Below are 17,195 nucleotides of genomic sequence, written 5' to 3' on the forward strand. Positions count from 1 at the left end.
CATATACATATTTTAAAAGTATACACTGAAAATTCACAGCTTTTTCCATAGCAAAGCCAACATTGATTTCACTAAATTGAAACTTAATTTACACTGATACTTTTTAGAATTGTCTTCCTCCACCACCTCTTTCAGATATGAAACAAAACACATGAATGGGAAGTTGCATACTTTGAAGTATTTTTCAAGCAAAACATAATGCCAAAAATGTATGGAGGAAACAGCTCTTTTCTATAAGAAGAGTTTTATTTTAGCCAGTGGTTGCAAACTTTCATTTGATGGATATGTTACCTTGAAGGAATGTGAATTCATTGTGATCATTTGAGAACTGGAAGATTTCCCATAAAAATCTGTAATTTCAGGCTGGACGCAATGGTGTACGTCTGCAATCCCAGCACTTTGGGAGGTTGAGGCAGGCGGATCACTTGAGCTCAGGAGTTTGAGACTAGCCTGGCCAACATGGTGAGACTCTGTATCTACTAATACAAAAATCACCCAGGCGTAGTGATACACGCCTATAATCCCAGCTACTCATGATGATGAGGCACAAGAATTGCTTGAACCCAGGAGGTGGAGGCTATAGTAAGCTGAGATTGTGCCACTGCATTCCAGCCTGTGCAACAGAGTGAGATCTTGTTTCAAAAAAAAAAATCCCCCCCAAAATCTGTAATTCCAGTTTAACAAGAAAATTTTTAAAAGCAGTGATGGAGCAGGAATCTGATTAAACCTCTGAATCTAGCAGTCAATTTGCAGGAAATAGAGGGCAAAGGAACATGCTGAATTACACCATGAGTGTGCCATCAGCAATACCCAGACTGTGGGATAGGAGACTATATGTCAAATGCTTATGGGGCTTCAACAATAAGACTGTTAAAAAAAGGATGTAATGGAGGAGAAATGTATAGATTTAAAAAGACTTAAATATCAGGCTGGGCATGGTGGCTCACATCTACATGTAATCACAGCTCTTTGGGAGGCTGAGGCAGGAAGGCTGCTTGAGTCCATGAGTTTGAGAATAGCCTGGGCAACGTGGCAAAACCCCACCTCTACAAAAATATAAAAATTATCAGGGTGTGGTGGTGCCCGTAGTCCCAGCTACTTGGTGGGGAGGGGGGGAGGTGGGGCAGGTAAGGCAGGAGGATCATTTAAACCTGGGAGGTGGAAGCTGCAGTGAGCCAAGATGGTGCCACTGCACTCTGGCCTGAGCGACACAGTGAGACTCTGTCTCAAATAAACAAACTAAAACAAAAAAGGATATACCAAACTTTTAAAATAAAAAACCCCACTAAACTATAGTATCTAGAAATGGAGCCACGCAATCCTAGACGATTACTGTAAAACTTAGGAGAGTAGTTACTTTTAGGAGAGGAGGGTATTGACATTGGGATGAAGAACATGAAGGTGCTTTTGAGGTGGCTGGCAATGTCAAATTTCCTGACTTGGGTGGTGGTTAAAAGGGTATTTGCCTTATAAAAACTTATTAAGCCATACTTTGTTTTATATGGTTTTCAGTACCTGTGCTTTATATTATAATAAAGGGATATAGCTAGAGCTCCATTTTATACAGCTGCCCTTTTTAGACTGCCACGTGCTCTCCAGCTCATGACAAAGAACCTGACTTACTCAATTACAATTCCTCTCTGGCTTCTGTAGCACCAGGGTGTATCTAGAACAGGATATTTATAAGGGATTCAAGACCTGTGTGACTCTTGATGTTTATGGATATTCTGTAGCATGTACTTTCCACAAAAAATGTTCTCTATTGATTATAACAGATTCAACAAAAGTGAAATGCTGAGATTCTGGGCAGCCAACAAGGGTTCTACAAAAGCGAAATGACTTGCTACTCTCATGTTGTATTCTTTTTACTTTTATTTTTTGAGACAGGGTCTTACTCTGCTGCCCAGGCTGAAGTGCAGCGGGGCAATCATGGCTTGCTGCAGTCTCAACCTTTTGGGCTCAAGCGATCCTCCCTCAGCCTCCCGAACAGCTGGGACTATAGGCATGTGCCACCATGTTTGGCTAATTTTTAGATTTTTTTTGTAGAGACAGGATCTCACTATGTTGCGCAAGCTGGTCTTGAATTTCTGAGCTCAGCTATTCTCCTGCCTCGGCCTCCTAAAGGACTGGGATTACAGGTATGAGCCACCATGCCCTGCTCTCCATGTATATTCTTCAAATAACAAAATTAAAAGTACTTTATACTAGGTCTGGTCCCTTAGGATTTGTTGTGAATGAAGTATCTAAAGTAGTACTAAAGTATTCTCTAAAATACTACTTATATCTCTCTCTACTTATCATTCTACACGAAGCTTGCCATGCCTTCTGTAAATAATAAAATAGTAGCCCCCAAATTGACCTTAATAGATATATGATGAAACTAGCAAAGTAAAATATGATTATTGGTAAAATCCAGATAGTGGGTATATGAATAGTCACTGAAAAGTTCTTTCAACTTTACTGTATCCTGGAAGTTTTAAAAAATAAAATGTTCCAGCCTGAGCAACATTCTCCAGAAAAAAATAGAAAAATTAGCCAATCGTGGTTGCACATGCCTGTAATCCCAGCTACTCAGGAGGCTGAGGAGGGAGGATATCTTGAGCCTGGGAGGCAGAGGTTGCAGTGAGCTAAGACTGCACCACTCACTCCAGCCTGGGCAACGGAGTGGGACCTTGTCTCACAAATATAAATAAAATAAAATTTTGGGGAAAAAAATTCACCTTACCTCATAATGCAGCATGAAATTTTTATCTTTTATCCCACTACAAATAAAAGGCATCATATTAAAAACATCATAGGAAAAAAATGTATTTGTTTCAATAAACAACTAAAACATATTTAAGGGGATTTTACAAAACATCTAGGTATTAATAAATATTAGACTGAAACTGAAAACCACAGAATTAATTAGAAGGATGATTGTGAGATGATATTTTCTCCTGGGGCTTATGAATAAATTGTACAGATTTAGAAAGCCAGTTTTACTTTAAATGTAAGCCCTTAAATCCAAATTTTAATACTAAGACAAGACAATAGATGTATTTTTAAGCATTAACAACTACTGAGAGAATCCTAAATGCTGTAACCACATTAGTTAAATCTCAGAGCTATAATGCTTCTCCCAGTCAACATGGGAAATGAAGAAAAAGTCCTGGGATGGGGCAGAATCTGCATGATCATAAACTGTTAACTATGAAAAAGAAATCTAAAAATCAAACTCCTTCAAAGGACTAAAGGAATCACAGAATAGGGCAGCTAGAGAGCATTATAGTGGGTCATTGGCCCTGTTCATTTTTTAAGAAATAGAAACCAAAGGCCAGTGTGGCTGAGTGACGACATGAACCCCTTTATTTACGTAGGTTATAGACCTAACACTAGAATATGTGGAGGTTCCCTGACCAAGCCCAGTGCTCTGCATTCCACCTTCACACACACAGCTGCACTGTCGATTTTATCAGATACATGGAAATCAATTACAGGGGCTATCCCGAAGATACTGGGAATTATCCTCATCAGTTGGGCAGCAGGAAAAGGGAGGCTGAGTACCTGTGGTCTTCTGAGACCCTTAACTAGGGAACTGAAAGTAGCCCTACTAGGCACTGACGAAAATAAAGAACTGGCTATGAATGTCAACACTCTGATGCAATAATGCTGGTGAGGACTGCTATACAGATTCTTATCATCAAAATTCATCAGCATGATTTTATTGTTGACTTTTTAGGAGCAGAGGAGGACAGCCAAGTATTTCTGAACACAAAATCACAATGTATGTGGCTTGGGATTAGACAAGGCTTTTCATTAACAGCCTCCAGCTTAGTTTCAGCAATGGGAACTTTTGTTTATTTATTTGCCCTCTTGTTTCAAATAGAAAAACCAATCCATTCAAGATTACCAAGGAAGTCTGTCCTAAGAAATCATTCTAGAGACACAGAACAAACTAAATGTACTCACAGTAAAGAATTAAATGAGGTACCAATATTTGTTGTAAACTAGTGATTTAGAAGACAATATAGCACACACACACACAATCCTTTGAAATCATGATGTAAACAGAAAAATAAAGTACAAAAATACAAGTTAAAAAAAGTAACAATGACTAATAATATATCACATAAGCTTTAATTATATACTAGAACATCATAAAATATAACAAACATCATAATAACATAACTTACTTTATAGCTGTTATAACTTGATCCGACTTAATATTGGATTCTAATGAATCAAATGTAACAGTACAAAGCACCTAAAAAAGAAAAAAGAATTTCTCAGGCTTTAATATACTAACCACAAAGATGAAAACTAAAAATATTTGAAGAATCCAACTAACTCTTAAAAAAATGGGCTAAGTACATCCTACACAAAGCTTGCCATCCTACTAAGTGCAGTAAACGCTTATTTATCCTATAAATATTCAAACTATGTGTAAACCTCAATAATCCAAAGTTCTAACATCACACAGACTACAAATGTAAAGCACTGCACTAGGAGTGCTGGGGAAGGAAGTCAGGAAGAAAAAGCAGTATTTTTAAGAACTATGTATGAGAGTCCGCTGAGAAAGCCTCAATACAGGTTCAGCCAATAAAACCGCCTGCTTAAAATTTTAAAAAATCAGGCCAGGTGTGGTGGCTCATGCCTGTAGTCCCAGCACTTTGGGAGGCCAAGTCAGGCAGATCACAAGGTCAGGAGTTCAAGACCAGCCTCACCAATATGGTGAAACAGTCTCTACTAAAAATACAAAAATTAGCCAGGCATGGTGGTATGCACCTGTAGTGCCAGATACTCAGGAGGCTGAGGCAGAATCGTTTGAACCTGGGAGGTGGAGGTTGCATTGAGCCAAGATTGCACTACTGCACTCCAGCCTGGGCAACAGAGTGAGATTCTGTCTCAAGAAAAAAAAAAAAATCAGTCTTCTTTGTAGACACATAATATAATCCAGAGACTCTACAATGTATCATTTACAACATCCAGTATACAACCTACAACGAAACAGGAAACAGGGAACATTCTCAAGAAAAAAGACAAGGAATGGAGGCTGATTCTGAGTTGATTAAGAAGGTGGATTCAGCAGGCAAAAGATTTTTAACAGCTATTATAATTATACTCAAAGGACATTAAAAAAAATGTATCTGGAAATAATCTCACAGTAGTGTAAAAAAAAAAAAGGAAAAAAGGACATAAAAAAGAATAAGTGAAAATTCTAAAACTGAAAACTTTAATATCTCATAATGGAAAGGAGATAGCATGAGTCAGTGAGCATGAAGATGAATGAACAGAAATTGTCCAATTTGCAGAAGACAGGGAAAAGAGAACATAGCTGCAGTCACCTGTAGGACTGTATCAAAAGGATAACATATGCGCAGTTACAATTCCAGAAGGCAAGAAGAGAGAATGAGGCAGGAAAGAATATTTGAAGAAAGAATAGATAAAAATTCTGAAGTTTGGTGAAAGACATGAATGGACAGATTTAGGCTCAGCACACTTTTAGCAGAATAAATTCAAAGGAAACCACACCTTTCAATTATAATGCTGAAAACCAAAGATAAGGAGCAAATCTTGAAAGCACCCACATGAAAACAATCATAATATATAAGAAACAATGATTTGATTGCATCCTTTTCATCAGAAAAACATGGAGAACAAAAAACACTGAAACATCTTCAGGTGCTAAAAGAAAAAAGAATCACCCCAGAATTCTGTACACAGCATAAAGATTCTTTGTACACTGAACATGCAGTATCTGGTTAAANAAAAAAAAAAAAAAAAAAGATTCTTTGTACATAAAGGCAAAATAAAGACATTTCTGAAAAACAAAAAATTAGAATTTGTTATTAGAAAACTCATAGGATGATATTAAAGGAAGTCTTGTCAGAATGAAGAGAAATGATACTAGATCCATACCTGGATCTTCAGGAAGGAATAAAAGCACCAGAAATGGTAAATATGTGGGCCAATATAAAAGCCTATCTTTTTCTTATCACTTCCTTAAAATATATGATTGTATAAAAGTTATGACATTGCCTTGCGGGGGTTTATGACACATGTAGTTGTAATACATAATAAGACAACTGCAATATAAAGGATAGAAGGGATGGGAAATGCACCTAAATGGTTGCAAAGTTTCTTCATTTTATGGTAAGTGGTACAAAATTAATTCTAAAAAGACTGTGAGGGCCTGGCATGGTGGCTCATGCCTATAATACCAGCACTTTGGGATGCTGAGGCCTCCGGAGAACTACTGGAGCCCAGGAGTTCAAAACTAGCTTGGGCAACATGGTGAAACCCTGTCTCTACAAAAATTTTAAAATATATATAAATAAAATGACTTGTGAGAAGTTATGTATGTATACTGTAATTTCTATAGTAATCACTGAAAAATAATTCAGAGGTACAACTGAAAAATAATTCGGCAAATTAAAATAGTTATAAAAATATTCAATTAATTCAAAAAGAAGGCTGAAAGTAAAAAATAGAGAAACAAAAAACAACAGCAAAATAAATAATAAAATGACAGTAAATTCAATTGTATCAGTGGTTAAATTTAACATGAATGGACTAAGTACTACAGTTACAAAGGCAGAGATTATCACAATGGATAACAAAAGTATGCAGAATATCTTAATGAAGGCATTTTAAAAACTTACTAAAGAGCATAAAAGAAAACCTTAATCAAAAGTGAGACAGACTATATTCACTCTAAAGACTATAACTTAAATTATAAAAGTATCATTCTTCTCTCAGATAAATATATAAATTTAGTGCAATTACTATTGTAAATCCTAAAGGGATATTTTGAGAACTTGATATGAACTAAATTTCAAATAAAGGAACAAATGGGGCCAGGCGCGGTGACTCACACCTGTAATCCCAGCACTTTGGGAGGCCGAGGTGGGTGGATTACGAGGTCAGGAGTTAGAGACCAGCCTGGCCAATATGGAGAAAACCCATCGCTACTAAAAATACAAAAATTAGCTGGGCATAGTGGCGTGTGCCTGTAATCCCCGCTTCTCGGGAGGCTGAGGCAGAACTGCTTGAAACCGAAAGGCGGAGGTTGCAGTGAGCTGAGATTGTGCCATTGCACTTCAGCCGGGGCGAAAGAGTGAAATTCCGTCTCAGAAAAAAAAAAGAAAAAATAAAAAAAGGAACAAATGTACCTATATTTTAAAACAATTTTGAGGGTAAGAGAAAACAGGGAAGACGATTTGTTTCTCAGATGTTAAAATGTACCCCAAAATCATGATAATTAAAACAGTTTGGCAGTGGCCCCAAAAATTCACATAACAATGAAAAAACATATAGTTTAACAACGTATTTATAAATTTTGACGATCATAAGGTGACATCACAAGTCACTGAGAAAAAGTATTAGTAAATAATGTAAAATTGGTTCACTATGGAGGTTTTCTTTCATACAACATGTAGGAATAAATTCAAAGATCAATTAATGGTCTAAATTTGACAGCTAAAACTAGAAAGCTAATAGAAAAAGTAGGTGGGTAACTTCGTAACTTTGAGGTACAGAAGAATTTCTTAAATAAAACTTCAAAAATACAAACCTCAAAAGTGAAAAGGTAAACTATATCAGAACTAAAGATTTCAGATTTACTCTAAACACAGTAGGCTACTGCAGGCAAAGTTAAAAGGCAATCAATAAAGAAGGAAACATATATATATAAAGTTTGTTACCAAAAAGAATATTTAAAACACTTATAAGAAATTACTGCAAAATAGCTACAATACAGTAAACCATATTAAAGAAAGAAAAACTGGCCAAAGGATATGGACAGAAAATTCATAAAAAAGCAAAGTTGAGGCAGAGCCACCATACTGCACAGCTCTAGGGATCAACATCCATGTGAAAATAATGCCCTGGTGGTGTGCAGTTCCCCAGGGCATGGTTTATGCAGTGACCATGTTGACTGGCTGTTATATAAATAATGCTTAGTAATCAGGAAAATATAAATTAAATCAACAAGATACTACTTGGTACCTATCAGATTGACAGAATTAAAGAAACAAATAAGAAAGAGGTATAAAGCATAATATGGTATATAGGACAATGAATACAGATGTAGGGAAGTGTTAATACATGAACCGAAGGAGAACCAGAAGGCTACATGTTAAATACAAAAAAGTGGGTGCCTATGTAAAGAAGAAGAACAGAACTGTGGCACAGGCTAAAGGGAGAAAATAAATGAGGGCCCTGAATAGGTCAACAATGACAATATGTCAGCTGGGTGTGGTGCCTCAGGCTTGTGATCCCAGAACTTTGGAGGTCAAGGCAGGAGGATCATGAGGTCAGGAGTTCAAGACGAGCATGACCAACATGGTGAAACCCTATCTCTACTAAAAATACAAAAAAATTAGCTGGGTGCGGTGACGTGTGCCTGTAATCCCAGCTAGTCAGTAGGCTGAGGCAGAATTGCTGGAACCCAGGAGGCAGAGGCTGCGGTGAGCTGAGATCATGCCACTGCACTACAGCCTGGGCAACAAAGTGAGATTCCACCTCAAAAAAAATTTTTTTAATTGGCTGGGTGTGGTGGCTCACACCTGTAATCCCAGCACTTTGGGAGGCCAAGGTGGGTGAACAGCCTGAGCTCAGNAAAAAAAAAAAAAAAAAAAAAAAAAAAAAAAACCCAAAAAAACAATATGCCATAAACTGGAGCCTGAGTTATCAATTTTGTATATCCAATATCAAAAGAAAGATACAACAGAAATACCAGATAATTCTAGAAAATGCAAACTAATTTATAGCAGCAAAAGCAGATCAGCAGTCACTTGAGGAGGTGGGGGCAGGAAGAAGGAATTACAAAAAGGCATAAGGAAACTCTTGGGGGTAACAGATATGTTCATTATCTTTTTTATTTTTAAATTTTTTAAGAGACAGGGTCTTGCTCGGTAGCCCAGGCTAGAGTGCAATGGCACGACCACAGATCAGTGCAACCTCAAACTCTTGGCCTCAGGCAATCCTCACTCCTGGGCCTCAGCAACCATGCCTGGCCTGTTCATTATCTTTACTGGTTTCTCAGTTGTATATATGAAAAGTTACCAAATCATACACTCTAAACAGCATAGTTTATTGAATAGCAAGTATACCTAAAACAAAAAACAAAAAAAAACCTATTAAAATTATATAAAATACACCAGAGGCCAGGTGCGGTGGCTTATGCCTGTAATCCCAGCACACTGGATTGTTTGAGGCCAAGAGTGTGAGACCAGCTTTGGCAACATAGTACGACCTTGTCTACAAAAAAAAATTTTTAATTAGCCAGGCATGGTAACATGCCTGTAGTCCCAGCTACTCAGGAAGCTGAGGTGGGGGGATTGCCTGAGTTCAGGAGTTTGAAGGTTCAATAAGCTATGATTGTGTCACTGCACTGCAGCCTGAGTGACAAAGTAAGACCCTGTCTCAAACAAAACAAACAAACAAGAACACACATTAATCTAACTAAATTATACTATATGACAAAACCTATAGCATCTACTAATGTATTTCTATTAAATCTAATTAAACAATCTTAATTTAGCAAATAATTAGAGCTTTTTATATAAATTACCTGTGTTTGTCCTCTTTGAAATAGTGCTGATCCATGAAGGGTTTTAAACATATCTACCTCACAACTTATATTCCTAAGTGAAGTCAAATCCCGACCATCGCACCTATAGTGATAGAAGAAATAAGTACTTGATGTCATGCTACAAATCGGAAAAATCACCTGTCTTTATCTCTGCCAGGATGTTCTCAACCTCAGTTGCGTATCACAATCATCTATGGAACTTAATAATACAGATACTTGAGCACTATCCTGATTCATTGAATCAGAATGTCTGCAGTTGAACTTATATACCTGTGTTGTTAAAGAGCTCCACAGGTAATCCTGAAATACAGTCAGCGCTGGCAAGCACTCACTGCTTTACACACAAGGCCCAAGACAGATGGTCATATAGCCATATACTCTTTCTTCAATAGGTGTCCATTTATATAGCAAATATTATAATTCTTTACTGTTCAATTGAAAGAAAATAAACTTTCTTTGATGAAGTTTCCATTTTCAAGGCAACTTGCAGAGACAGTACATGCTTCAATTTCATCAAAAAAGGGTACGTTTACCTTTTGTATTCATTCAAAATAATACTTCTAAAAACCTCCTTTGCAACAACATTGAAGGATTCTATTATTTCAAATGGATCGGCCTCTGGAAATGTTTCTATAGAAAAGAAAAAACAAAATAAAGATTTTTACTTATAAGGAGACAAGATTTCTCTACAGTCCATAGCATAAAATCAATTAACTACAGGAATCAACCAAGGGACATAACTCTGAACATTTAGTCCTCAGGCAAACAAAGTAGATAAATAAAATGTTCTCAAGCAACTGTGACACATCAAGTACCAAGTACCACAACTGTGTTGTTACTGTGAACTTAGTTTGCTTTAAAATCAGTTCCCTTTTCTTTTTTTTTTTGGAGACAAAGTCTCACTCTGTCGCCCAGGCCGGAGTGCAGTGGTGTGATCTTGGCTCACTGCAACCTCACCTCCTGGGTTCAAGCAATTCTCCTGCCTCAGCCTCCCGAGTAGCTGGGACTACAGGCGTGTGCCACCATGTCCGGCTAATTTTTTGTATTTTAGTGAAGACAGGTTTCACCATGTTGCCAAGGCAGGTCTTGAACTCCTGAGGTCAGGGAATCCGCCCACCTCGGCCTCCCAAAGTGCTAGGATTACAGGCATGAACCACCGTACCCAGTCCATCAGTTCCCTTTCCTATTATGTTACCAGAAGAATCCAGCCACTCTTTATGGAAGGGTCTGACAGGTTTTTCTTTTTTGAGATGGCGTTTCGCTCTTGTTGCCCAGGCTAGAGTGCAATGGAGCGATCTGAGCTCACGGCAACCTCTGCCTCCCTGGTTCAAGCGATTCTCCTGCCTCAGCCTCCCTAGTAGCTGGGATTACGGGTATGTGCTACCATGCCTGGCTAATTTTGTATTTTTAGTAGAGATGGGGCTTCTCCATATTGGTCAAGTGGTTTTGAACTCCTGACCTCAGGTGAGCTACCCGCCTCAGCCTCCCAAGTTGCTGGGATTATAGGCGTGAGCCACTGCGCCCAGCCTAATGGACAGTTTTAAGAGTAGTCACCCTCACTCTTTCTCCTTTATCTAAATCTGCAAATTGGGGAACAATTTTAAAAATATGTTATGAATCCCTACAAATTGTTTTCTATCTAATATTTGTCAAGTGCCTTCATGAGCCAGGCATTTTATTGGTTTTTAAATACTTTTAACTTTCATAACAACTTATGAAACAAATTTTATTATTCTCATTGTGCAGAAGAAAAAACTGAGGCTTAAAGGGGTGGAGTATCGTATAGGAGATAACCAGTGAATTAAAAAAATAAAAAAAGAGGCGGAGTAAACTGCCTGAGACCACACAGCTAGTAACTGATACAGCTGTGACCTGAATACAGATCTGTCAGCCTCAAAGGCTTATGGTTTTATTTTATTTTTAGCTTATGGCTTAGATGTTAAGCTATTTTTTCCTATCAGTTAATTTATGCCAAGTTTTAAGTACTGTTCTCTCATGTGTATGGTTTATTTTTTTGAGACAGAGTCTCACTCTGTTGCCCAGGCTGCAGTGCAGTGGTGCAATCTTGGCTCACTGCAACCTCCGTCTCCCGGGTTCAAGCAATTCTCCTGCCTCAGCCTCCTGAGTAGCTGGGACTACAGGCGCACACTACCACACCCTGCTAATTTTTGTATTTTTAGTAGAGATGGGGTTTCACCATGTTGGCCAGGATGGTCTTGATCTCTTGACCTTGTGATCTGCCCGCGTTGGCCTCCCAAAGTAGTGGGATTATAGGTGTGCGCCACTGTGCCCAGCCATGTGTATGGTTTATTAAATATAACTTCAAAGTAACCAAAACATGAGAAATGGTCACATAAGATATATTAGTATCGTATCTTCCTCAGACAAGAATAATTTTTAATATTAGGCCGTAATATCTTTATGCTTTCACTGAGTTGTACTTGTAAAGGAAAACAATCAGTACCAAAACATTTAAAATATTATCCTATCTACCCAGAGGGCTGTGAAGATATTCTACTATGTATAATATAAACAAAAAAATCACTTTTCTTTTAAAATAAGGCAATATTTGCTATAAAATTTCTTTCTTACTAGACAGAATGAAATGTAGTGAGAAAGGATTAAACTTATTCAATGACAATTACAGTTAATGGCCTTAATATTATCAATGCTAACAGCAGTTTTGTTTTGTTTTGTTTTTTCCTTTTTTTCCAGACAGAGTTTTGCTCTATTGCCCAGGCTGGAGTCCAGTGGTAGATCTTGGCTCAGTGCAACCTCCGCCTCACAGGTTCAAGTGATTCTTGTGCCTCAGCCTCCTGAGTAGCTGGGATTATAGGTGCCTGACACCACACTTGGCAATTTTTGTATTTTTAGTAGAGATGGAGTTTCACCATATTGGCCAGGCTGGTCTTGAACTCTTGACCTCAAGTGTCTGCTTTAGCCTCCCAAAGTGCTGGGATTATAAGCATGACACACTGTGCCCAGCCCGTTTTTTTTTATCTTAAATATTCATGTGAAAGTATATTTATTAGAAAAATTAACAAAAACTATGTCATACTTCATTCATATTCGGTTTGTGTGAGATTGATATTACACAATATTATCCTTTTCTTAATAATTTCTGGAGAGCCAAATTACCTAAGATCTGTATCTTATAATTCTGCTAGGTATTAAGACTAAGAATAGCATCATTTAATATTTATTGAACACTTACTGTGTGCCAGGCACAGATGTAAATGATTCACTCATTTAATCCCCATAAACTAGGTATTATTAATACTGCAATTTAACAGATCAAGAACTCAAGAATTTTAAAGAATATCTTTGGGTTTTCAAATGAAAAGATACCAAGTTACACATCTTGTATGGTAAGAGTTTGATTCAGAAAAGATCAGGAACATTCACATTCAACATTTACTAGGTACCTACTCTGCATCAAATGCAGTGCTAGCCACATTCATGGAAGTTAATTTAGAAGTAACCCTGTGAGCTATCATTATAGTAAGTTTATTGAAAATAAAGCTGAGAGGCCAGGCACAGTGGCTTATGCCTATAATCCCAGCACTTTGGGAGGCCGAGGCAGGTGGATCATCTGAGGTTGGGGGTTGGAGACCAGCCTGACCAACATGGAGAAACCCCGTCTCTACTAAAAATACAAAAAAATTAGCTAGGCATGGTGGTGCATGCCTGTAATTCCAGCTACTTGGGAGGCTGAGGCAGGAGAATTGGTTGAACCCAGGAGGCTGAGGTTGCAGTCGGCCAAGATCGTGCCACTGCACTCCAGCCTGGGCGACAAGAGTGAGACTCTGTCTCAAAAAGAAAAAAGAAAATAGAAAATGCAACTGAGAAGCAATGAGAGTAACATTTATTTGAGATCTTCAACCAAAGTTAAAAAAAAAAGTCTATTATTTCTTTTAATGCTTTTTAAATTAAAAAATACATAGTAATTGAAGTTCTGTGCAAAGGGACTTTCTTTTTCCTTGAAACAGTTTAGGTAAGCTTTGGAGAAGAGGTGGCATTTGAGTCTTGAATTAGAAAAAGATTACCTGCTATGAGAGAGCATTCCAGGCCTAGGGAACAGCAGCTGTAAAGTTCAAAGTCCTTTGAACTCTCCTTTTCTTACAGACGTGATGCCCTTCCTCTTTGACCTTTAATCCCAAGAAGCAAGAGCCAAGCCATGCCTTATTAAGGTTGCCCTCAGCAAAAAAATAAAATAAAATAAAATTTACCTTTTAGTTGTTCCTCTGTATCTAATCTTATTTTGTTAACAGCTTCATCTCTGGAAATCTAAAAGAAAGTTGAGGTTCAGTTATTACAGATACATGGCAACATTTAACATTTCTGTTTTCTAATTATTATTCAATGAATACATTGTGAGTTACTCAGATTTCTCTAACTGTAATATTCTTTAAAATATTAAAATTGGTTGATTTATGACAAATATTACCTGTTAATTCATTCAAATACATTTGTATACTCCCCTAAAACTTATATTAAAAAAGAAAAGAACTTTGGGAGGCCAAGGTGGGCAGATCACCTGACGCCAGGATTTTGAGACCAGTCTGGCTAAAATGGTGAAACCCTGTTTCTACTAAAAGTACAAAAGATAGCCAGGTGTGGTGGCGTGCATCTGTAATCCCAGCTACTTAAGAGACTGAGGCAGGAGAATCGCTTGAACCTGGAAGGTGGAAGTTGTGGTGAGCCAAGATCATACCACTGCACTTCATCCTGGGCTACAGAGTGAAAATCTTGTCTCAAAAACAAAACAATGGAGAAATAAGCAATTAGGCTTTTGTTAGCTTTTTGTTTAGAAATTTCTAATAAAAATAGGACTAACATTCATAAGGAAAATTACATGAGTTATGAAAAAAATGTATTCCTAGGACAATTATATAAGACAAAATTCAGGTATACCTACCTTATCATGTTCATAATTTGTAAAAACTGCATAGAGTTTCTCCATAGCGAGTCTATTTAAGCACAAAATAAATGTTAGCATAGTATTTGGAAACATGAGGCAGTTTTTATTATAAACAAAACTGAAATATTTAATAATAATCAGCTAAAACTTTAATAAATATTTCAGGAAGAATTAAAAATTTATATTGCTATTTATCATTGCTAATCTGTTTACTATTTATGGTACAGAACACAAATTTCTTTCTCCTATCCTCTCAGGGGAAATCACTTATGGTATCCTGCTCTCTTCTTTTTAATTGTTCAATTAATTTCACCTTTCACATACTTTTTTAAACCTCTTCCTTTCTTCCATTCCACCTATTTTGGCTCAGTTATCACAGGAAACTCTTTTGCTAGGAAGAGTTAATTTAATTTCTAACTGATGGCTGTGCAACTGACATTGAGGGAAAGTATTAACCTTTTACATTTACAGAGTGTCTGCCTAACATTCTAAGCACTGGGCATGTAACAGTGATTACATCTGATTTCTTTTTGAGAATCTCAACAGTTTCCTTAGATATTCAAGTATCTTATGCTTTATTCTCTGTTTCCCAGATACAGAGAGATGTGGGGATTACCTGAATCTTGACCAATAAACACAGTCTTTCATTTGAGATTCAAAGTTAGGCCTTACAAGAGTGATGTGGGCTTATCCTTTTTAAGGGAATAAACAGATATTTATGGGAATTACTCTTAAAACAGAAAATACTATTTATGAAGTAATACATGGGCAGTGCTTCCATGGGAAGTTTTTCTCCCAAGAGGAAATTAAATCTGATGACAATTTCATATTTTCATTTGCACAGATGTTCTTACTTATGAGCATGTTTCACAATCTCTGGTGAAGGGGTAAATAGCTTCTGAGGTGTCCTCTTGGTAACACCAATTTCTTTTACCAACTGCTGGATGCCCTGAATTATTTGTTGGGTATATTTCACTCCAATTTTGATAGCATGGCAAAAGTCCTGCTGTAAAATGTTCTCTGCAGAGGCTTCCAACATCACTATTTAAAGGGGGAAAAAATAATTGCCATCAAAGCTCTTAGTAACATAACATTTTCAAATACCATGACATGACATAAATATTAAAGATCAATTTTAGTTCTTAGTGATAGGTCCACCATGATTTCTTTCCTCAGAATCGACATACTTCCAAAATGTATGCAGCAGTAAACGAATTAAAAAGAAACCTTGGTATCTGTATTTAGGTTTATATTCTTTTTAAGCTTAAGGAACTACTGCCCATAAAAAATGAAACAAAAAAGAAATTATGCATATATTTTAAAAATAAGTTTTATTGAGCTATAAGTCACATAAAATAAAAAATTCAATCTTTTAAAGTATACAAGTGCATTTGTTTTTAATACATATTTTAAATAAAATTTTAAAATATGCAACACAGTAGGAATCTAATAAGTATTTCCTGTTTAACAATTGTCACATTATCTAATTCTTGCACAGACAGGGAAATTTTTGCAGTGATCCTTTTTCAAGTAAGCCAACTAAAGGACTGTGATGACCATCAGAAAAAGATAGCTTTTATAACAATGAAACTCCTGTGTAGCGCAGGTAAAAGTTGGGCTTCTAAAATCCACGATTCAGCTTCAGTTTTGCATTCTGAAAGGCTGACTAGCCTCCTGCCTACTTGTGTGTCATTTCTGGTGTTTTGCAACTCGTACAAAGTCAAAGATGATGCAACTTGAGTTATCAACTAACATAAATGCATAGTTATCAACATATATTTAACCGCATCCTGTTGTCATTAAGATTTATTATTATCTGACTCATCACTTCTAAGGTTTCTAGGTTTAATTTATAATAGAATGAACGCCTTCACCCCCTCAGTGTGCTTTATATGTTAGAATTCCATCAGCCAACTGAAGTAGACCCATGAAAGGATCTAATATTTAGGTTATCAGAGTCATGGAAGAATAGGAGAAAGAGGTCAGGGCTGAAAAAGTACTAGAAAAAATAATTGTTGAGGCCAGGCATGGTGGCTCATGCCTGTAATCCTAGCACTCTGGGAAGCCGAGGTGGGCGGATCACCTGAGGTCGGGAGTTCAAGACCAGCCTGATCAACATGGTGAAACCCCGTCATAAAAAAAAAAGAAAAAGAAAAAGAAAAAAATAATTGTTGAAAACTCCTCAAATTTGACAGACACAAACGTACAGATTCAAAGTAAATTCTAAACTGGGTAACTCCCAAAAAAGCCAAGCCAAGAAACATCATAATTAGACTTCTGAAAACCAAAGATAACAACTTGAAACCAGCCAGAGAAAAATGACACCTTACCTACAGGGGAAAAGCAATTCAAGTAACAGCAGATTTGCCACCAGAAACCAGGGAGGCCAGAAGGAAGTGGCACAATATTTTTCAGGTGCTGACAGAAAAAACTGTTAGCTGGGCGTGGTAGCTCACACCTATAATCCCAGCACTTTGGGAGGCTGAGGTGGGCAGATCACCAGGTCAAGAGATTGAAACCATTCTGGCCAACATGATGAAACCCCGTCTCTACTAAAAATACAAAAATTAGCTGGGTGTGGAGGTATGTGCCTGTAGTCCCAGCTACTTGGGAGGCTGAGGCAGGAGAATCGCCTGAACCTGGGAGGCAGCGGTTGAAGTGAGCCAAGATCATGTCATTGTATTCCAGCCTGGTGAC

The 17,195-nt window shown here is 37.2% G+C and overlaps 1 protein-coding gene across 3 annotated transcripts in view; it reads right to left on the bottom strand.

The window, feature by feature from the left end:
* PNPT1 (polyribonucleotide nucleotidyltransferase 1) overlaps nucleotides 1-17,195 on the bottom strand; it is a 51,794-nt gene that overhangs the window by 18,905 nt on the left and 15,694 nt on the right. For all 3 annotated transcript variants that reach the window (XM_037743418.1, XM_037743419.1, XM_017542360.2), the window contains exons 9-15: nucleotides 15,353-15,539; nucleotides 14,496-14,547; nucleotides 13,807-13,864; nucleotides 10,111-10,207; nucleotides 9,557-9,659; nucleotides 4,176-4,246; nucleotides 2,726-2,762 (exon numbers count right to left, since the gene is read on the bottom strand). In XM_037743418.1, coding sequence (XP_037599346.1) covers nucleotides 2,726-2,762; nucleotides 4,176-4,246; nucleotides 9,557-9,659; nucleotides 10,111-10,207; nucleotides 13,807-13,864; nucleotides 14,496-14,547; nucleotides 15,353-15,539 — 605 coding nt within the window. The remainder of the gene's footprint in view (nucleotides 1-2,725; nucleotides 2,763-4,175; nucleotides 4,247-9,556; nucleotides 9,660-10,110; nucleotides 10,208-13,806; nucleotides 13,865-14,495; nucleotides 14,548-15,352; nucleotides 15,540-17,195) is intronic.

Source organism: Cebus imitator, unplaced genomic scaffold, assembly GCF_001604975.1.
Source record: "Cebus imitator isolate Cc_AM_T3 unplaced genomic scaffold, Cebus_imitator-1.0 Scaffold143, whole genome shotgun sequence".
NCBI classification, from domain to species: Eukaryota; Metazoa; Chordata; class Mammalia; order Primates; family Cebidae; genus Cebus; species Cebus imitator.